The sequence below is a fragment of the Dunckerocampus dactyliophorus genome, chromosome 4 (genome assembly GCF_027744805.1).
Source record: "Dunckerocampus dactyliophorus isolate RoL2022-P2 chromosome 4, RoL_Ddac_1.1, whole genome shotgun sequence".
In the NCBI taxonomy this organism is placed as follows: domain Eukaryota; kingdom Metazoa; phylum Chordata; class Actinopteri; order Syngnathiformes; family Syngnathidae; genus Dunckerocampus; species Dunckerocampus dactyliophorus.
In genome coordinates, this window is record NC_072822.1 from 16,576,397 (window position 1) to 16,598,607 (window position 22,211).

A 22,211-nucleotide genomic window follows, 5' to 3' on the forward strand; every position below is an offset into this window, starting at 1 on the left:
AATATCCACTTCTTTTTTCCTTCATGTTCCTGTTCATTTACACACACACACACACACATGCATTATAAATCAGTTTTTGTGATGTTCGGAGTGTCCCTGAATGCATCACCTATTTTTGTAATGAGAATGAAGAAGTGTCGTGCCCAGGATGAACGGACGCGTGTGTGTTGGAGATACATACAGTATATGGTGTTGGAATTGTCCTGCTGTTGATGTGTTCAGGCCAGAATGAAGTTCTAAAAGAGTGTCAGACTGTGTGACTGTATGGGGATGTACCACTGTGCTTCCGTCTGCCGTCATTACAGAGAGGCGTGCTTGCTCTGGTGCGTATGCGTTAATTACACTAAAAAATGTAATGGAATTAATGAAATTAATTAGTTACCACCGTTAACGCGTTATTTTTGGCAGCCCTACTCATTTTTGTAAAGTACAGTTGAAATCACAGCATACCAACCATAATGGACTAAAACAAACATTCATTCACATTCACACAAGGCAAGGTGGGAAGTGTTGGGCCGTGTTGGGCCAAGTACACACCAACAGTGACTGGGATGGAGGAGGCGGGGCTTGAACCACCAAACTACCGGTTTCTGGACGACCACTCTACTGCCCTAGCCACCCCAAAAAATGTTATGATTTGATGAATGGTAATACACTTGCTAAGACAATCAACCTTTTGAAGGATCCATGATTGACGAGGCCATAGAAAATAGTAAAGCATTAGTGGGGCCCAAATCCCTGGCGGTACCCGTAATATACACCTTTTGGTTGTCATTTTGTCTCTTTTCAGATCTATATCCCATTAATTACTGCCCATCAGATGAAGAAAAATAATGTAAGCAGTCAGGCTGAAGCAGCTTCTCCTCGTGACGAGTCCAGCGGTGACAAGGAGACTCCAACCAAACCAACTGAACAAGCACCAAAGCGTAACGAATTACTCAACAGCACACACAAGTTTTTGGGAGTGGTCAACTCAACTATTCAACAGCTTAAAGCTCAAGGTTTGTCAATCACACAATTAATATATTTCTATTTCACTAATCATAGTTGAATGTTTTGAAACCAATATGCCAGCATACCAGCATACTGCCATCATGGGGGAAAAAAGGCAAGATTTATATGCATAGTATGCGTAATGTAGGACTTTCTCAAATAAATACTGTACAAGATTATATATTTTCAAAGACAAATATGGTAGATTTAAAGGTCAATATAACCATCGTAAAATACAAATATATATAATCCAAAGTGATGGAATTGTTGACACATTTCACTTGAGAGAGGATAAAATTTCCAAGGCTTTGAATATACTGTACACGGAGTTCCATATTGAGTGTCATCAAGATGTGAAAATACAAGTAGAATACCTTACACACAGTAAGACATGGTTCTCTGAATGGAACTGGGACTTTAGTTTGTGTTTCAAACTAAACGATGTAAAAATGTTGCTTTTTTTTCAACATTTAATATCAATCCATGCAAATAAACAGAAAAATGACTAACGTTGGATTTGAGACAACAGGACTTCAACAACAAAGAAGTCCAATCGAAAAGGCTTGCCTGAGGCTGGATTTACACTACAGTACATGGTTCAGGGGAAAAAGTTCAAATTTTTTGCTCCAATGCGACAAAGCAGCGTGAAGAGGCAAACAAATGAAATAAAAAAATACAGTATACCGGATATCGTCAGATTGGGAGGCCTGTTCCAAATGTGGATATGTCAACACTGTAGCGAAAGCAATAAAAACTAAACCTAGGGGTTAGCATATTGGCCACACAGTCAGGACATCTGTTAGATATGGGTTCGTATGTCCGTTTGGCATCTCTGTGTGGAGTTTGCATGTTTTCCTTGTGCATGCGTGGATTTTCTCCGGGTACTCTGGCTTCCTCCCACATTCCAAAAACATGCATGTTAGGTTAATTGGAGACTAAATTGTCCATAGGTATGAATGTGAGTATGAATGGTTGTTTGTCTGTATGTGCCCTGTGATTGGCTGTTGACCAGTCCAGCGTGTACCCTGCCTCTTGCTTAAAGTCAGCTGGGATAGGGTTCAGCATACCCCTGTGACCCTAGTGAGGACAAGCGGCATAGAATCATGGTGTTCAGGTGTTTTCTTTAATGACAGCAGTGAGGATGCTGCTACATGATAGGCTCTCTGGTGTGTGTGTGTGTGCTCACCTCCTTTGTGCATGCACGTATGTGTGTGTGTGTGTGTGTATACATTGGGTCGGAATTGCGCCAGTCCGCAATACAGAGAGCAGAGGACAATTGTAAACAGAATGACAGACATGGAAAAAATGATTAGACCACCCTTGTTTCTTCAGTTTATTGATCCATTTTAATGCCTGGTACAACTAAAGGTACATTTGTTTGGACAAATTATGATGATAACAAATATAGCTCATAAGAGTTCAATTTAAGAGCTGATATCTACCAATTTCCATGGTTTTCTTAATAATAACCAAAAACACTTAAGTTCTTACATGAATAGCTATAGCATTGTACTGCCAAAAATGTAACTCTTATGAGCTATTTTTGTTGTCATTGTTGTATCAGGCATCAAAATGAATGAGAAACTGAAGAAACAAGTGTGGTCTAATCATTTTTTCCATGACCGTACATGCTGCCATGGAAATAAGTAAATAAGATAAATAACATAATTTTTTTGTTTTTTGTTCGCTTAGTAAAAAGGTAATGTATATACAGTAACTGTTTTGTAGGAAAGGTATCCTCAAATGAAGTCTGTTTTGAGCTGGTGCTACATGGAAAACAAAATATTTAATTTTTAAAAATGACCTTGACCTTCAAAGAAATATAAAGGTAGGGAAAGCAATAACTGATGTCTATGTTTAACAATCAACCTTTTTTTTTGTAGATGACATTGCTCTGCACATTCCTGAATTCGACATGGAGCCAGAGGTCAGTGACCTGATCACTGATTCAGAGTTGGTGCAGGATCTGGAGCAGTGTGTGATGAACTGGCAAACTCATATTACTGTTGTTATGGACGAGCAGGATAACAAAAAGCCACAGACACCCAATCCAATGTCAGAGATTATTTTTTGGCAGGAGCGTGCTTCCATCCTAAGTGCTCTGACAGCAAAACTGAATCAGCCAGTGGCAAAGAAGATTTTGCTGGTACTGACCAAAGCTCATGCAGATGTAATTCCCCCAATGGAGGCTACAGTCGCTAAACTTGTAAAATACTGTTTGGAAGCAGACGAAAATGTGCGCTTCCTCAAAACACTGGAAAGACATTTCAAGGTGAGCTAATTTTCATCCAAATTGTTCTCGATAAGCATTGGTCAAATAAACACTTTATTCTACCACCCTCACCTACTCTTGTCTGATACAGAATCTGGCCACAGGAGCAAACTTTAGTGTGATTCTGGAGACCATCCCACCACTGATGAACAGCCTACAAGTTGTGTGGTTAATCTCCTGCCACTATAACAGGAATGAACGCATGGTTCCTCTGATGGAGCGCATAGTTTGGCAGCTGTCTGAGCGTGTGGCTCAAGTCATTGATCTCCAAGTGCTCTTCAAGTATGTGGATATCCTTGCAATAAAAGAGATTCATATATTTTTGATTCAATTCAAATAACTATTTTTGTGTGAGTTTCTCAAAGACTCCCTTGTGTCTTGGGCAGAGATGAAAGAGATGTTGCCAAATCCAAGGTGGACGAGGCCAAGCAAGTTCTGGAATTGTGGAAGTCCTCGTACTTTGAAGTACGTGCTGAAATTGAAGAAGGAGGGACTGGTAAACGCTGGGAGTTTGATAGGAGGAGACTCTTTGAGAAAACTGATTACATGGCTTCCATCTGCCAGGACTTGTGCAATGTTCTACGGGTCAGAGTTCATACTCATTTTATCCACTGTCACTTGTTGCTTGAAGATTGCACAAGTAAAACGCTAATGCAAGATAACTGTTTGATGATTTGTTTAATGATTTGTTCAGAATTTGGAAGAGTTTTACAACATCTTCAGCCCGGAGTTAAAAAGTGTGACCTTGCACCCCAAACATTTTGATGAAATGCTGACCAATGTGGACAACCTAATCGTACCTTTTGAGGCAGCCAATTTTGATTTTTTTGATAGCTGCAAGATGAGCAGCTGGAAAATCATCATGCAAAACTTCAATAGTTCTGTTTATGTGAGTTCAGACATCCTATTCCTTGATTTTTGGAACAATTTGATGAATAGGAAGGCTTCTACAAGCAAATAGAATATACCACTGCTCAAAAAAATTAAAGGAACACTTCGAAAACACATCAGATCTAAACTGGGGGAAAAATGATCTTGAATATCTTTCCTGATAATAAGTGGGTGATGTATTAGTAACAAAATAATGCCACATCATTTGATAGAAATGAAAATGATCACCCTATAGAGGGGGGAAATCAAAGACACCCCAAAAATGAAAGTGAAAAAATGATGCAGCAGACTGGTCCATTTAGCTAAAATGTCATTGTAGCAACTCAAAATGATTCTCAGTAGTTTGTGTGGCCCCCACGTGCTTGTACGCATGCCTGACAACGTCGGGGTATGCTCCTAATGAGACTACGGATGGTGTCCCGGGGGATCTCCTCCCAGATCTGGACCAGGGCATCACTGCGGTACCTGGACGTATGGAGGAGATTCCAGGAGACAGGTAGTTACTCCAGCAGAGCTGGACAGGGCCGTAGAAGGTCCTTCAACCCTTAGCAGGATCGGTATCTGCTCCTTTGTGCAAGGAGGAACAGGATGAGCACTGCCAGAGCCCTACAAAATGACCTCCAGCAGGCCACTGGTGTGAATGTTTCTGACCAAACAATCAGAAACAGGCTCCATGAGGGTGGCCTGAGGGCCCGACGTCCTGTAGTGGGCCCTGTGCTCACTGCCCAGCACCGTAGAGCTCGATTGGAATTTGCCATAGACCACCAGAATTGGCAACTACACCACTGGTGCTCTGTGCTCTTCACTGATGAGAGCAAGTTCAACCTGAGCACATGCAACAGACGTGAAAGGGTCTGGAGACGTCGTGGAGAACGTTATGCTGCCTGCAACATCATTCAGCATGACCGGTTTGGTGGTGGGTCAGTGATGGTCTGGGGAGGCATATCCCTGGAAGGACGCACAGACCTCTACAGGTTAGATAATGGCACCCTGACTGCTATTAGATATTGGGATGAAATCCTTGGACCCATTGTCAGAACCTACGCTGGTGCAGTGGGACCTGGGTTCCTCCTGGTCCACGACAATGCCCGACCTCATGTGGATAGTGTATGCAGGTAGTTCCTGGAGGATGAAGGAATTGATACCATTGACTGGCCCCCACGTTCACGTTAGGTCTATTGACCTAAACCCAATAGAACACCTCTGGGACATTATGTTTAGGTCCATCCGGCGCCGCCAGGTTGCTCCTCAGACTGCCCAGGAGCTCATTGATGCCCTGGTCCAGATCTGGGAGGAGATCCCCCAGGACACCATCCGTAGTCTCATTAGGAGCATACCCCGACGTTGTCAGGCATGCGTACAAGCACGTGGGGGCCACACAAACTACTGAGAATCATTTTGAGTTGCTACAATGACATTTTAGCTAAATGGACCAGTGTGCTGCATCATTTTTTCACTTTCATTTTTGGGGTGTCTTTGATTTCCCCCCTCTATAGGGTGATCATTTTCATTTCTATCAAATGATGTGGCATCATTTTGTTACTAATACATCACCCACTTATTATCAGGAAAGATATTCAAGATCATTTTTCCCCCAGTTTAGATCTGATGTGTTTTCGAAGTGTTCCTTCAATTTTTTTGAGCAGTATATTATGAACAGTGCTGTTTATTTGCAGCAATGTTCATGAACTGTAGCTTTTATTTGTGTGTGTTCAGGCTATTGAGCGGGACATCATCGCCTTCATTGATCAGTCCTTCAAGACACTGCGCTCTTCAACTGCTGCCTTTGAAATGCTTGTGAAATACAAAGACATTCACTCCAGACCAGCCATCAATAATCATCTGATGAAAAAGACTAATGATGTTCTGGCTCAGTATTGCAAAGAGGTTTGTAAGAGCGCACAGTCAAGCTTCACCTCAAAAGTAGCTCAAAAACAATACTGACTACATCAAACATTTATCTCATCAGAACCAGGACCACAAAATGTTCTTGTTCATGTTTAAAAAGGCTAAACACATCTTCCTTACATCTTTTTTTTTTTTATCTCTGTTGTAGGTGGATCGTGCAAATGAAATCTTTGAGGAAAAGAGAGATACACCACAAATAAATAAGAACGAGCCTCCCATAGCTGGAAGCATCAGGTGGACACATTCCCTTTTTAATCGCATAAAAGGTGGCATGATTCCTCTCCTCACAATGCCTGATTTACTGAAGAGTGAAATGGGCAAAGTGGTGAGTTATTTTGTCTTTTGTGCAGTCCTAGTATGTTTACTCACAAAGAATTTTCCAAAGATATAATGTGACGTTTGTGAATTTTGCTTAGGCAAAAAGCAAGTACTTGGAAATGTCCAAAAAGATAAGTGACTATGGAGTTAAGAAGTATAAGTTATGGATAGTTGATACTGAACGGAACTTGCCATTGTTACTGAGAAAACCCGTCTTGGTCATCATTTCAAAGGAACACCAGAGAGAGCTGGTATGTGTAGGTTTTCTTCTGTCACAATTTGGAAATTATTTACAATTTCCCTGAATTTATATTTTTCCGATTTTAAGGTTGTCCCAGCCAAACCAGACATAAAGGGACAAAGAGATAGGCGATACCATGTAAACTTTCCACCAGAGATCATGACAATAATTTCTGAGACAAAAAACTTGATATCAATGTCCTTCTCTGTGCCCGAGGTTGCTCGAAATGTTACTTTACAGGAACTTAACTTCATAAGGTAGTAATACTCACCAAGTACAAGATAATAAGTACATGAAAACCCTCCAAACTGTCACCTCTGCATTTCACATTTGAATTAGGTACACTGAAGATCTCTACAAGATTGTCAACCGCTACAACTCTGTAGTCAATAGTCTTAGTGATGCAAAGATCACCATGCTGTCACAAAACATCAAAAGAGTTGAAACAGTGTTATTTCCTGCATGTAAAAGACTCAACTGGAACTCCTTAGGTATGGCGCTAAAATGTTGGTGTGACTTCATTGATGTGCATTTTGGGTGAGAGGTGAATAACATCTGTATGTTTGAATTTAGCCATTGGAGATTTCATCAACAACAGCAACCCAGAGCTCTCAAAATTTGAGTCAACTGTCAATCAAATACAGAACAATGAGACAGATATTGAAATCAAGTTGCAATCCATACTGATGGCAGATCTCCTGAAATGCCCAGCTTCAGCTAAGACAGACCTTTTACCAAGTACTATTAATATAACATTATAATCAAATAGAATAAATTACAAGGATTGTTTTCATATGCATTTTTCAACACTTTTTTTCAGGTATCAGGGAGTTTTATGAATGTATTGATCGAGAACGGGTCAAGACAGTGAATATGTTGAGAAGCAAGTATACTGATATTGGGCCAGTCATCACTAAAGTTGAGCATTTGATCATGGAAACAAACACTGGCAAATCCCTCAATATGTCATCTTATTACACATACTGGGAACACAGGGTGCACAATGCCCTTGTAAACATGGTGTTGAGGTAATATCCTGGTATCGATAACAAGCATTGTGTTGAACACGTTACACTCTCTTTTTACTGTATTTAAATGAGAGAGTGTGACATGTAGCTCAGCCTTTGTAACACACTTTCTGTTGGTTATCAAATGCAGGAACATCAGGGCGTTCAATGCTGTGCTCATGACAAGCACCCCTCTCTTCCGAATTGATGCCATCCTTTCTCCCCCCAGGATTTTGTTGCAGCCCAGAATAAATGAGATCAACCGTCTACTTATGCAATGTATCAGAGATTGTGTTGATAGCACCAAAGTAAGATAATTATTTCCTCTTCTGTGAACCACTGCACGTTTTATAATAAAGTGTATAGTTTCAACAATGGCTGTACGACCTGATCCACCTCCATGAGTGTGTTTGCTTTGGTTCCAGGAGTTTGTACGTTGGATGAATGGAACCTGCATTGAGTGTCCTCCCCAACATGTGAATGGTGATGACTTGGTGACCTTTAGCTTCTATGATGAAGTGTGTCATCATCCTAAAATTAATGAAAGTGGACTTGCTGTGTCCCAGAACATCCAACAGTTGCTGCTTTCTGTAGACCAGTTGCTTAACCACTGGAAACAGTATCAGCTTCTGTGGGAAAAGGACAATGCCACAGTCAGTGAAAAGTTTGCTGCTAAAAACCCATCATGTGCTATGTACGATCAGAGGCTGCAGCTCTATGCTAGTATAAATCAAAAGGTGTTAATGGAGCCTATGTTTAAGAATGTACACATCATCCAACTAAACCTGGAGCCACTGGGCCGCACTGTGCACGAGATTGCAGAGACTTGGATTCATTCACTGGGTGGTTTACTCAACAAATCAGCCAAAGAGGAACTCTTAAACTTAAAAGATGAACTTATGGTAATGCACTTTTATGCATCAGTATATGCTATGACTCATAAAAGTGAAAAATTCCCACTTTATGATCATGAGTAATTATTTTTCTGATAATGTTGTATGTCAACAGCTACTCTTTGAGAAGCTTCAACAGAGTCCTGACACTTTTGAGAACTTGAAGAATGTCCTAGGGACCATCTCAGATATTAGAGACATGTCTCTAAATGTCAAATTGAACATCACAGATATCCAGGAAAGATACAGAACACTGGCTATGTACAAAGTGGAGGTAGTGTAGTTGGTATTTTTTTTTAAATCCTACATTTCATCAGTATTTTCCATTTTGCGTTACATTAATCTTAATGAGTTTGACTTGTTACGCACAGGTTGGAGAGGAGGAAAAGGAACTATTGGAAAATATTAACCAGATTTGGAGTGACCTGTTTACAGAATCCAGGCGAGTCGATCGGAGTTTGACCAATGTCAAGATATCATTTAAAGCGGTAAGAAGCTACAGTTATTACAACGGATCATTTTCAATTCCCCTACGCACACACCCAACAAATACTACCACTTACACCACTTAGTACACTTGAAGTAATCAACAATTGACAATAGAAACTCTACAATAATAACATGGATTACGCTAAATTCAACAATGTTAAGAAATACATTTAATCCAGTGAATGTGACCAATAATTATTACTTAATCTACATCCATAAAATCTCCATTATCTATATATTTATTTTCAATATATTTGCTGTACTTGACTTTACTTAATGTCCCAATTTTCTCTAACTTATGTATTTTATATTAGCAATTTATTCCTATTTTATTACTTTTTAAAACTTTTCTTATTTTTATTCTTATTGGAACATTGTAATTCCCTCCTTTTCCTTAACACTGCACAAGCGATACAGTGTCATTTTCAAAACTCCTATTTGCATATTGATTTTATTTTTCCCAACACCTTCCCTTCTTTTACACAGGAAGCGAACAAAATTTAAATGACAAAATGTAAGCAAACAAAATATTGTAAGTGTCAACATGTAAAAGATATGGTATGAATGGAACTATTAAGTAAAAGTACTATAAGTACCGTATTTTCCGGACTATAAATATAAGTCATGCCAGCCCAAAATGCACAATGAAGAAGAAAAAACATATATAACTCCCACTGAACTGTAAGTCACATTTTTGGGAGGAAATTTATTTTATAAAATCACAGACCAAGAACAGACATTTCATCTTGAAAGGCAAGTTACAGTAATAACAATACAATGGAGAACAACAGGCTAAATAGGCGTCTGTTAACATAATGTGAGTAGTTGGTATGTTAACGTAACGTATTAACAGTTATTCAGTTAACTATAGCCTAAACAACATAACATAACTAGTGTACTTCCAGGTTGTAATCTGCTGAATATGATTTTCTTTTTGGGGGCATTTGTGTTCTGTCTTTCTCAGTTGTCTTTATAAGTTGGTGTTTACATTGTAAATTTGCAGTGGTACAGGAATGATACCAGTAGCAGATAGTGGCACAAGCCTAGAGCGCCCTCTCGTGGCTGTCAGTGTGAAAAAAAACATATATAGAGGAGTACCTCGCATAACGTAAACCTCCTTTTATGTAAATTCCACTGAACGTAAAGAATTTATGTCAAGTTTTTGCATCGTATTACGTAAAAAATTCCATATAACGTAAAGCGTCAAGTCGGTGCAAGTTCAGAAATTTGATTTGAATAGCTCGTGCGACAGAGAGAGGGAAACATTTTCCTTGACTAACAGAGTACACTTGGTGATGCCTTCTGACGCTCCACGCTCTCATTGGCTGATTATCGGTGCACCGCCTACGCTCTCATCTCATTGGCTGACTTATACAGCGCGTACATGAGTTTGTTTGAGAGACAGGCTTCTCCCTTCAACCTCCCCTCCTCATCGTAGTTGCCCTTAAACTAGTTGAATGTTTTTGTTTTTCAGTTTTATTCATTTACAGTAATCTTATTTATTACATTATTTTATATTGGAATGTTACTCTACTATGTTTTATGCTAAGGTTTTCTTGTATTTTCCCACCATATTTGGTGGGAAATTTTGAAGGGCCAAAGGGGTGAGTTTGGGAAGATCTTGGAACGGATTAGGCTATTTACATGTATTTTACACTTCGTATAACGTAAAAACCCTATAACGTAAACGTTCTCGGAATGGATTATTTACGTTGTAGGGGCGTCCACTGTAATTTGCTCCAGAGTAGCAGTCACAGGATCAGCCAAACCATAAAAAAAAAATGTGACTTTGTGTGACCGGAAAATGCGGTAGTTTTTTTCAGGCAGAGCCGGCTGGTCCATTAGGCAATATAAGCAGATGCTCAGGGCACCATGGCCTCCAAAAATTGCATCTTAAGTATTATATTAAAAGTAGTTATTACTATTAAGTCTGAAAATGGAGAAGCTCACATGGATTGAAATGGTAAAGCAATGCCTGATTACAACAAGTGATAACAAATAAAGACTCCCCGCACCCATCATTTTTGTACATATTTTGCATATAGTTGTAATAAGGTATTTTCATTATTGGGGCTTTTGTACATAATTATTGCATAGTGTAAATGTAGCTTGTTAATTGTCGTATTTATAATGTGTTACTATTTTTATTTATTTACTTATTTTAAAGATTTTTATCTTGTGGCAAGGGTATTTATATTGTATTTCAGATTTGTTTGTATTTATTTGTAATTTGTTTAACTTGTAAAATGGCTGATATGGTAAAAACAATGACATTCAATTTCTTTCGTAAGCGTATGTAAATTGCAGATGAGGGGGGCGCCACATAAAATCTGGCCTTGGGCGCCACTTTGGGTAGGGCTGACTGGCATGTTGAATTGTGCAACTGTTACCACGTGATGTTCCTTAATGTAACTTGTTAAACATCAACACCTGAAACAAAGTCTGAAACATATAAACCATATACCAACCAACCATAAACCAACCTCTGCAATGCAATCTTCTCTCTCTGCTCCACAAAGACTACCAAAGGGATGACTGAAGACTTTCAACAGAATTTGTCCCTCTTCTTCAAAAGCTTTACCACGGATGGCCCTGGAGCAGTGGGGGATGATTTAGACAAAGGTTTTTGAAATGGAGCATCACAATGATTCTGGTGAGCATTCTTCATGAACATTGCTTTGATTGCTATCCTTTTCCTTGTAGGTCTATCACTAATGGACTCGTATGAAGCAGAGCTTGGTAAGATGGTGGAGGGACGGCAGGATCTAGCAAATGCTGAGAAGCTGTTGGACCTACCGGTCACTGTGTATCCTGAGATCGTTAGCATACAAAAAGACATGAATGGCTTCCGGCAGATTTATGACATCTACCAGGAGCAAAAGGTTGGTTTTGATGGCTGCCTAAAACAACTAATTTCACACAATCAGTTTGGGACATGTCACACTTAATTCTGTGAATCCGGATTTTGTTGCTTAGGCTGCAAAGAACAAGTGGTCTCAGACGTTATGGGCAGACTTAGATATACAGTCTCTTCAGGATGGTGTTGAAGGTTTTCTCAAAGATTTTAGAAAGTTGCCCAAAGATGTGCGAGCACTGCCGGTGGCCTATAACCTAGAAGGCAGAATGAAAGAATTCAGAGATTCCCTTCCTCTTCTGTTGGATCTGAAGAATGAAGCCCTAAGAGAAAGGTCAGTGTGTAAATGAACTGTTCTTTTACTGTATATTCATTAGGACGGTCATTGTGACAGATTTTCCCTCTTAAACATGTGATTAATTATTTCATTCACATACTTCCATCCATCTATATAACTGTTGCTTATTTGGAATTAGTTAATCGTGGAAGCAGACTGACTTGGCTGGCCCAGGGATATCTGAAGGCAAGACCAGATGTTGGTAGCTTTAGGATTTAGTGAAGCCCAACTTTGGTAGTCGAAGGAAAAGCTGTTGGTTGGGATGACCGATTACACCGATACTATTGAAAACAATTGCATGAACTCAATTCTAGTTCAGTAAGGGGGCGGCACGGTGGTCTAGTGGTTAGCATGTTGGCCAACACAGTAACAGTCTGGAGATCTAGTTCGATTCTCCCTTGGGCATTTCTGTGTGGAGTTTGCATGTTCTCCCCGTGCGTGGGTTTTCTCCGGGTACTCCGGTTTCCTCCCACATCAAAAAACACGCAGGTTAGGTTAATTGGCGACTCTAAATTGTCCATAGGTATGAATGTGAGTGTGAATGGTTGTTATATGTGCCTTGCGATTGGCCAGAGTGTGCGAGTGTGTGAGCTGACTTTGGGCAACAGTCAGCTGGGATAGGCTCCAGCATGCCCCCGCAACCCCTAAAGAGGAGAAGCGGTATAGAAAATGGATGGATGGATGGATAGTTCAGTAAGGTATGTCAATGCAATTTATGCCATAGACCCCTGCTCTATGGCATAAATATGAAATGACAATTGAAAAAAACACAAAATGAATAATGTTTTGTGCAACAGACACTGGAAAGAATTGATGGATAGGACTGGCACTAGCTTTGACATGAACCCAAGCAGCTTCACTCTGGAGAACATGTTCGCAATGGAGCTTCATAAGTATGCTGATGTCATAGGTGAAATTGTCACTTCAGCTGTAAAAGAGCTTGGTATTGAAAAGGTAAGCCAAATATGTATGATCCTAAGTATACGTTTGAATCTAAGAATAAGAAATATTAAAAATATTAAAAATGACTGTATGTGTTTCTCAGGGTGTGAAGGAGGTGGTTGAAACATGGGGAAGCATGAAATTCATTGTACAGCCTTATAGTAAAGGTACCCAGCAAGACTGTTCTGTTTTGGGTGCAGTGGATGAGATCCTGTTGAGTGTGGACAATGATGCCATGAATTTGCAGAGTATGGCAGGGAGTCGTTTTGTTGGACCTTTCTTAAACACCATACAACAATGGGAGAAAGACCTGTCCCTTATCAGTGAGACCATAGAGGTCAATATCAGTGGTCCAATCTACCATCAACTCTTTAGCTGAATTTTAAAATCCATTTATTTTAAAAATTGTCATTTTGTACAGGTTTGGTTGCTGGTACAGCGAAAATGGATGTACCTGGAGAGCATCTTCATTGGTGGAGATATTTCATCTCAGTTGCCAGAGGAAGCCAAGAAATTTGACAACATTGACAAAAGGTTTAAAGATGTGAGTATTATCCTAACATTCACAGAACTCATAACTGAAATGTAAATGATATAATATCATTCATTTTTGTATAGATAATGAACGATGCACAGAGCAACCCAAACATTAAGCGCTGTTGCCTGGTTCCCAACCGGTTGACAGACCTGCAGACCCTGAGCGAGAACCTAGAGAGGTGCCAGAAGAGTCTCAATGACTACCTAGATTCTAAGCGGCATGCTTTCCCACGCTTCTTCTTCATCTCTGATGATGAACTACTCAGCATTTTGGGGAGTAGTCACCATGATTGTGTGCAGGAGCATATGATAAAGGTGAGAGTATGCTGTCTTTCAAAGCTGTATTAAACATGTCCTGCAGTTGTAAGTAGGTGTGTGAAACATTCTCCCACACTATTCCCACCTTGTTCCACTAGATGTATGACAACATCGCATCTCTGCGGTTTGATGCGGAAAGCAGTGGGGAGACATCAGCTGGAGCCATGGTGTCAGCTGAAGGTGAGGTGATGGAGTTTAAAAAGCCCGTCCCAATCAAAGGAAGGGTGGAAGAATGGATGACAGTAGTCTTGCATGAGATGAGGAAAGCTAATCGACTCATCACTAAGGAAGCAATTTTTCGCTACTGTGAGGACAGAGGCAGGTGTGTATAGATTGAGAGCAAGTTTTCTCTGTAAAGAAAATCTTATCCACATGGAGTCTCTTTGCATCTCAGGGTGGACTGGATGTTGCTGTTCCAAGGTATGGTTGTACTGGCAACGAATCAAGTGTGGTGGACATGGGAAGTAGAGGATGTCTTTAACAACTTGAAGAAAGGAGCTAAACATGCTCTTAAGAACTATGCCACGAAAATGCACCAGCAGATTGATGAGTTGGTCACACGGATAATGCAACCAATGAAAAAAAATGACAGGCGTAAGATTAACACTGTCCTTATCATAGACGTTCATGCAAGAGACATTGTAGACAGCTTTGTATTGAACAGGTACAACTTCCATGATTAAGCGTTAATATCAACCATTATACTTTGTAACTTGTGTGGAAGGTGAACTTGTTTTTGTTTTTTTCTCTCCAGTATAACAGATGCAAAAGAATTTGAGTGGGAAAGCCAACTGAGATTCTACTGGGTGCAGGAAGAAGACAATCTAGCTGTGCGTCAGTGCAGTGCAGTTTTTTCTTACGGCTATGAATACATGGGCTTGAACGGTCGATTGGTTATAACCCCTCTTACAGATCGCATCTACCTCACAATCACGCAGGTTTGTGAACACTTATGGATTTGTTTATACACACAAACAAACAGGTGTTGATGCAGGTATGTATTTGAAGGCCCTCTCCATGTTCCTGGGTGGAGCGCCTGCTGGACCTGCTGGCACTGGAAAGACAGAGTCCACCAAAGATCTGGCCAAAGCTTTGGGCCTGCTCTGTGTGGTTACTAACTGTGGTGAAGGCATGGACTACATGGTGAGAAGATTACATGAGTCAGTGGAATCTATTATATTCCATAAAATATACCCACTTGCATATCAAAACAATTTTTGTCAGTTGTGAGTGTTTCTGAATTTTTTACCTCCTTGTGCAGGCTGTGGGGAAGATCCTCTCTGGCCTGGCCCAATGTGGAGCCTGGGGCTGTTTTGATGAATTCAACCGCATTGATGCCTCAGTCCTTTCAGTTATCTCTTCTCAAATCCAAACCATCCGCAATGCACTCATTTTGTATCTCAAAATATTTAATGTAAGTCTCAAAGGATACAATATCATGCGTGATCATTTTTATGTGATAGGATTGTTCCTTTCTACTTCCGCTAACCACCACTTTGTCGTATAAGTTTGAAGGTCATGAGATTACCCTGGATAGCCGAATTGGCATCTTCATCACCATGAACCCAGGGTATGCAGGGCGTACAGAACTGCCTGAATCAGTCAAAGCTCTGTTCAGGCCTGTGGTGGTGATTGTGCCCGACTTGCAGCAGATTTGTGAAATCATGCTCTTTTCAGAGGGCTTCCTAATGGCAAAAGTGAGTTCAAATGTACACTGACCTTTCCCTCGTGGTCTTTGTAGCCGTCACAGTCATTTGCTGATGTAGTCCTGTTAGTTTCTGTTGTTTTGTTATTGTTTTTCGCAATTGTTGTTGTTGCTGTTGTCCTTGTCTCTCTTTGTTGTCCCCCTCTTATCCCCACACTCCCCCCTCTGTTTTCTTTTCTCTTCTTTGCTTTCTCCTCCTGCTCCGGTCCGTCTGCTCCAAATTTGTGTAACGATACATCAAATTCAAATAAATTCTGTATAACAGGGGAAGTGTATCTCACACTTTTCCCTGGCAGAGCAAATCTGTTGAGCACATAAGGGCAGTTAGATCTACAATACTATCTGCCCTAATGGCTGGACAGGACAAAAAAAAAAGTACACTGCAGTGCAAATGTTTGCTCACACATTTGCTCCTTACTCAGGACTTCGAGCTGGTCTTGTTTCATTCAGGTCCTTGCAAAGAAGATGACAGTCCTCTATAAGTTGGCAAGAGAGCAGTTGTCCAAGCAGTCTCATTATGACTTTGGCCTGCGAGCCCTAAAGTCTGTCTTAGTGATGGCAGGAGAACTCAAGAGAGGCTCACCAGATCTCACTGAGGTACAGTCCTCATTTTTTAAAAATAGATACAGTATAGTTTGCATTTTAAAAAATGACCCTGAGCAAGACAGCATAAAATCAAATGTTGTTTTTCTGTCTTCCTTTATGGCAGGATGTGGTGTTGATGCGAGCTTTGAGGGACATGAACCTTCCAAAGTTTGTGTTTGAGGATGTGCCTCTGTTCCTCGGGCTGATCTCAGACCTGTTTCCTGGCTTGGAATGCCCCCGCGTTCGCTACCCTGACTTCAATGATGCTGTAGAAGATAACCTGCAAGATCACAACTATATCTTGCTGCCTATCCAGGTGAGTTCTGTCATATAATTGAGATACTTTTGTATCCATGCTATGCATCTTAAAAATATTTAATAAACCTCATACACAGTTGATGCTTTTTTGGATTTCAGGTGGATAAAGTGGTGCAAATGTATGAAACAATGATGACCCGACACACTACTATGATAGTCGGCCCAACAGGTGGAGGAAAATCTGTAGTAATCAGCACATTATGTCAAGCTCAAACCAAGTCAGTGTTAAATATAAATATCTGTATCCGTATAGATAAACTAACATCAAACTGTTGTCGGGATCTTTTGTTGCAAAAAAAGAGTTACTGTAATTACATCTCATCTGCAGATTGGGATTTCACACCAAATTATATCCTCTGAACCCCAAAGCTGTGAGTGTCATTGAACTCTATGGTATTCTGGATCCTGACACTCGAGACTGGACTGATGGGGTCTTATCCAACATCTTCCGTGACATCAACAAGCCTACTGAAAAAAAAGAGAGGAGGTAAGATTGAAATGTGATAGAAGGAATCACATTCGGATATGCCAGGTATAGGACAAGTCTTTAATGAGTCAAAGTAAATGATTCTAATTTTGTGCACAATGAGAATATGAAGTTGAACTCGCAGGTACATCCTTTTTGATGGTGATGTGGACGCCTTGTGGGTTGAAAACATGAACTCTGTAATGGATGACAACAAGCTCCTTACCTTGGCTAATGGAGAACGAATCCGCTTACAGAATCACTGTGCCCTGCTGTTTGAGGTGTGTATGACTTACGGGTGGTATAAATACAGTACCTGATCAAAATGCACATTGTATTACATTAACTGTACTATGATGTTTTTGTGTTTATAGGTTGGAGATCTGCAGTATGCATCGCCTGCTACCGTCTCTCGCTGTGGAATGGTTTATGTGGACCCCAAAAACCTGCGATACACCCCATATTGGCAGAAATGGTTGAAAAGCAGACCTGCCAAGGTTTGAGCAAGAGCATCCTTATTGTGTTCAAACTGTACTCACAGTTTGTGTGATATTATTAACATTTATTTTTGTATAGGAACAAGAAGTACTTGATATACTATTTGAAAAGTATGTGCACAGCTCAATAGACATGATTGTGGAAGGTATTGTAGATGGGAAACAGGGCCAGAAACTGAAGACTGTTGTCCCTCAGACAGATTTGAATATGGTAGGCTTATGATACCTTGACACCTTTGTGCTGCACTTATGCATTGCGCAGACAGAAGAATCATCCCTGATTCAGATGATAGCGATTAAATGTGTTGGTGATATGTTTAGGTGTCCCAGCTGGGCATGATCCTTGATGCCCTCCTTCAAACTGAGAACCAGAGTGCGGCAGTGTTGGAGTGTTACTTCCTGGAAGCTCTGTACCTCTCTTTAGGTGCTACATTGCTAGACGATGGAAGGGACAAATTTGATGCCCTAATCAAAAAACTTTCTGGCTTAACCTCTGTGAGTGCCGAAAAAACATTGGCTGGACCCGGTGAGATTCCAGGTACAAGCAAAATTTGGACTGGAAGATGATATATGCAGTCAGTGTCCTGGATATAAACTTTCGCTAAGAAATTTGGGCTGGTTGAATCCAGTGAAAGTATTCCGAGAGTGAGGAGACTACTGTATTTGCTGTAATTTTTTTGTTTAAGTTAATAAGTGTTATAAAATATAATGAAAAAAAGCAGTTGCACTACTCTAAATTGTTATTATTTATATCAATTGGGGCCTGTGGGTTTTAACAAGTGCCGTTCATACAGAACACCTGCCAACACTCTATGATTTCCATTTTGACGAATTGAAGCAGAAGTGGGTTCCCTGGAGTTCTCTGGTCGCCAAATACATCCACGACCCTGATCGGAAGTTTTCTGATATTCTGGGTAAGGGTACATTATCGCTAAAGATGAGCATGTATTATTCTACGTACAGTAAATGAATATCAACATAAGCCACTTTTATACCAAGCAGTATGGTTCCGTTCACCAATGTTCTGTTCAGAGTGGTGAATTTTAATTTGGCTTGTATTTCGGGGTGTAAAGGTTGGATGACAATTTACAGCTCTGTGAATAGTGTGACATCATATTTGCATGACACCGTGTAGCTCATCAACAAGTTCAAAACAAGAGGAGAAACATGCCACTGTATAGTGCTGTGTGATTCCTTTATTCTGAAACAACAAATATCTTTGAATACTCCCTTTGTCATGCACTCAACTAAAATATTAACACAACACTGTTGTTTTTGCTCCCATTTTTCATGAGCTGAACTTAAAGATGTACAACTTTTTCTATGTACACAAAAGGCCTCTTGCTCTCAAATATTGTTCACAAATTTGTCTATGTCTGTGTTAGTGAGCATTCATCATTCATGATTCATAATCTATCCACTTCACAGGTGATGAGACGGCACAATTATTGGACAGGTGTGCCTTAGGTTGGTCACAATAAAATGCCACTCCAAAATGTGCAGTTGAACTGTATTGAGGTGGTCCGTGGGGTCCGAAAACGAGTCGGTAACTGCTGTGACCACCATTTGCCTCTCATTTGCCCAGAGCATCCCATACATGCTCGCTACCTTCAAAATGCCATCACAGCAGATACTGACTGGTTTTCAAACCCCTCCGGACCATCTCCAATACGGTTAAACTGCACATTTGGAGTGGCCTTTCATTGGGGCCAACCTAAGGCACACCTTTGCAATAATCTTGCTGTGTCAGCCGCGTCTTGATATGCCACACCTGTGAGGTGGATAGATTGTTAATCGTGAATGCTCACTAACACAGATTTACACAGATTTGTGACCAATATTTGAAAAAGATTGGCCTTTTGTGTACATAGAACAAGTTTTAGATCTTTGACTTCAGCTTATGAAAAATGGGAGCAAAAACACAAGTGTTGCATTTATATTTTTGTTGAATGCAATTCACCATCCATTTTCTATTGCTTATCCTGCTCAGAGCTGGAGCCTATCCCAGCAGACTTTCGGTGAAAGACGGCCTGGTTGCCAGTCAATTACAGGGTATATATATGGGGACTGAAAAGACAGCAAAAAAAATGTACCATACAAAAATTAATCTGACTGTGCTACTTGGTGGAAACTGAGCTGTTTTTGACTGATTTTTTATGTCCTTGTATAAGTCCCAACAGTGGACACCACTAGAACTAGTTGGATCTTGGAACAGCTGGTAAAGATTAAGAAGTCTGTGCTATTAGTTGGAGACTCAGGGACCTCCAAAACAGCTACCATTCATAACTTTCTAAAGCACCAAAGTGCAGATACAAGTGTGAGTTAACAATTCATTCGAGCTTAAACTACAATTGTTACTTTATTTGTTATTTATTAATTATTCTCTGCCACCAGATTACTTTGACCATTAACCTTTCATCCAGGACAACATCAATGGACCTCCAGAGGAACCTGGAGGCCAATGTCGAGAAAAGGACCAAAGAGATCTATGGTCCTCCAATGGGCAAGAGACTGCTGGTCTTTATAGATGACATGAATATGCCAACGGTACCACCAGTATACTCAGACCATACTTTTCCTTGACCGTAAAGCGAATGCCTGACATATGACTGTACTGTGCTCCATATACAGGTGGATAGCTATGGCACACAGCAGCCTATTGCACTGCTGAAGCTCTTATTGGACCGAGGAGGCATTTATGACCGTGGGAAGGAACTCACCTACAAAACTCTCAAGGACCTTGGCTTCATTGCTGCCATGGGGAAGGCAGGCGGTGGAAGGAACGAGGTGGACACCCGCTTTGTTTCACTCTTCAACGTCTTCAGCATCCCTTTCCCTGCTGTTGAGTCCCTCCACCTAATCTATTGTTCCATTATCAAAGGCCACACTAAAGTGAGTACCATCATTTCATAAAGGCTAGAACGATCTCAATCCACATTGTCGCTCATGCACTATATAATTAATCTGATTATAATTATTAGGGATGTTGGATATTGGCTTTTTTGCCAATATCTGATCTGCCGATATTGTCCAACTTTCAATTTCCGAACCGATATCAGCCGATACCGAGATATTTGCAACATAACATATCTCCTGGCGTGGAATTAACACATATCTGTTGTGAAGCTAATGGATACAGCATCAGCATTGTAGCATCAGCATCAACATTGTACAACATTGTAAAACATCTGAAAAATACTTGCCATTAGGCTTAGGCTGTGACATTTGTTTTAAAAGTCAACAGAGTAGCCATTTGCATTTTTTGATCATCAAGAAGTCCAGGGAAGAAAATCAAGTATCATAATTTTCATGTAGGCCTAGCACTCTCAGTGCAGCAGCACCCTGTATTTGTTTCCACGCCAAACTACAAATTGCATGTACACAGTAATTCCGGGCCAAAATTGATATATTTCGCACCGTCAGATTTTAATGAAATTTCATCTGCAGATAGATATTTAAGTGAATTTATACCCTAGATACGTTTTATCTTGTCCTGAAGCTCCAATCCATGACTGTGAAAGGCTTAAAGTTGGACTTTACTTTCAAAGCACTCGTACGACTTGAGTTGGTCCAACACTCCGATACGAAATTGAAGAGAAGTAATCTACCTAACAAACATTTATACAAATAAAATACACCCGATATATGAAGCAGCAGCATTTTCACAGACGTCCCTATGGACTCTCCTAATTGAGCGCGCACACAGTGTCAGATTTTACCGTTGTTTACTAAATGTACCATTCCTACTAGTGAGGGTAAGCGGCACAGAAAACGGATGGATGGAAGGCGCAAGCTAGCTTGCTACTAGCCACCCACGGTTGTTTACACACTTGAGGCGGTTTTATGAGGTCATCCTTTGTGCGCCGGAAAATACAGGAGCCCATAGGCCTATATACAGCATTATATTTCGTCTTTCATTATAGGGAAAAAGCTTGATACCGATATTGATCGATATTACAATTTTATGCCAATAGTCCTTAACAATTATATAATTGAATGTTTTAGCACTTTGAGGATGTGGTGCAGAAGGTTTGTGACAAAGTCACCTTCTGCACACTGGAACTATACAACAGCCTTGTCAAAGATCTTCCACCTACTCCAGCAAAGTTCCACTACATCTTCAACCTGCGAGACCTATCAAGGGTCTACAATGGACTGACCCTCACTGAGCCTGACAGGTCTGATCAAGCCAATTAACTGACAGATGTTATTTAATGATTTGTGTGTGTTTCTAACGTTGGCTTTATCACATAACAGGTTTTCCACAGTTTCTATATTTGTGCGGGTTTGGAGAAATGAATGTCTGAGGATATTCCACGATCGACTCATCGATGAGAAAGACAAGAACTTGGTACATTTCACAATATAATGATAGACTCCATTTATATTCACCATAATGATAGGTCAAATATTATCACAGATTTGCAGATAAGGAGAGCCCCACTGGAAGAATTCACATTACATTTACTTTCCACTGAGTTCCTGTTAATGATATACATTACTTTAAATCACTGAAGTATCAATATTTTATTTTTGAGAATCGGTTTTAGAGCATACAGACCTGGTATTGATTCACACATCACTACTTCATAGTGTGCATATATGACAGACTGGCAAAATGTATGGTGACTGGTTGGGCG

General features: G+C 40.3%; 1 protein-coding gene across 1 annotated transcript in view; it reads left to right on the forward strand.

Moving 5' to 3' along the window:
• Window positions 1–22,211, forward strand: part of LOC129179368 (dynein axonemal heavy chain 10-like) — a 40,914-nt gene that overhangs the window by 2,412 nt on the left and 16,291 nt on the right. Inside the window, exons 2-44 of the mRNA XM_054772550.1 lie at window positions 791–1,001; window positions 2,877–3,265; window positions 3,357–3,547; window positions 3,652–3,850; window positions 3,960–4,154; window positions 5,873–6,043; window positions 6,213–6,389; window positions 6,481–6,633; window positions 6,711–6,880; window positions 6,963–7,114; window positions 7,197–7,361; window positions 7,444–7,651; window positions 7,782–7,938; window positions 8,056–8,532; window positions 8,639–8,797; window positions 8,895–9,011; window positions 11,532–11,634; window positions 11,716–11,894; window positions 11,989–12,200; window positions 13,001–13,157; window positions 13,249–13,482; window positions 13,567–13,689; window positions 13,764–13,997; window positions 14,099–14,322; window positions 14,395–14,664; window positions 14,755–14,938; window positions 15,009–15,143; window positions 15,262–15,414; window positions 15,509–15,697; window positions 16,156–16,302; window positions 16,415–16,606; window positions 16,708–16,826; window positions 16,937–17,095; window positions 17,220–17,355; window positions 17,449–17,571; window positions 17,651–17,782; window positions 17,893–18,109; window positions 18,366–18,485; window positions 19,743–19,888; window positions 19,966–20,118; window positions 20,203–20,463; window positions 21,577–21,749; window positions 21,829–21,922. Coding sequence (XP_054628525.1) covers window positions 821–1,001; window positions 2,877–3,265; window positions 3,357–3,547; window positions 3,652–3,850; window positions 3,960–4,154; window positions 5,873–6,043; window positions 6,213–6,389; window positions 6,481–6,633; window positions 6,711–6,880; window positions 6,963–7,114; window positions 7,197–7,361; window positions 7,444–7,651; window positions 7,782–7,938; window positions 8,056–8,532; window positions 8,639–8,797; window positions 8,895–9,011; window positions 11,532–11,634; window positions 11,716–11,894; window positions 11,989–12,200; window positions 13,001–13,157; window positions 13,249–13,482; window positions 13,567–13,689; window positions 13,764–13,997; window positions 14,099–14,322; window positions 14,395–14,664; window positions 14,755–14,938; window positions 15,009–15,143; window positions 15,262–15,414; window positions 15,509–15,697; window positions 16,156–16,302; window positions 16,415–16,606; window positions 16,708–16,826; window positions 16,937–17,095; window positions 17,220–17,355; window positions 17,449–17,571; window positions 17,651–17,782; window positions 17,893–18,109; window positions 18,366–18,485; window positions 19,743–19,888; window positions 19,966–20,118; window positions 20,203–20,463; window positions 21,577–21,749; window positions 21,829–21,922 — 7,830 coding nt within the window. The 5' untranslated portion in view covers window positions 791–820. The remainder of the gene's footprint in view (window positions 1–790; window positions 1,002–2,876; window positions 3,266–3,356; window positions 3,548–3,651; window positions 3,851–3,959; window positions 4,155–5,872; window positions 6,044–6,212; window positions 6,390–6,480; window positions 6,634–6,710; window positions 6,881–6,962; window positions 7,115–7,196; window positions 7,362–7,443; window positions 7,652–7,781; window positions 7,939–8,055; window positions 8,533–8,638; window positions 8,798–8,894; window positions 9,012–11,531; window positions 11,635–11,715; window positions 11,895–11,988; window positions 12,201–13,000; window positions 13,158–13,248; window positions 13,483–13,566; window positions 13,690–13,763; window positions 13,998–14,098; window positions 14,323–14,394; window positions 14,665–14,754; window positions 14,939–15,008; window positions 15,144–15,261; window positions 15,415–15,508; window positions 15,698–16,155; window positions 16,303–16,414; window positions 16,607–16,707; window positions 16,827–16,936; window positions 17,096–17,219; window positions 17,356–17,448; window positions 17,572–17,650; window positions 17,783–17,892; window positions 18,110–18,365; window positions 18,486–19,742; window positions 19,889–19,965; window positions 20,119–20,202; window positions 20,464–21,576; window positions 21,750–21,828; window positions 21,923–22,211) is intronic.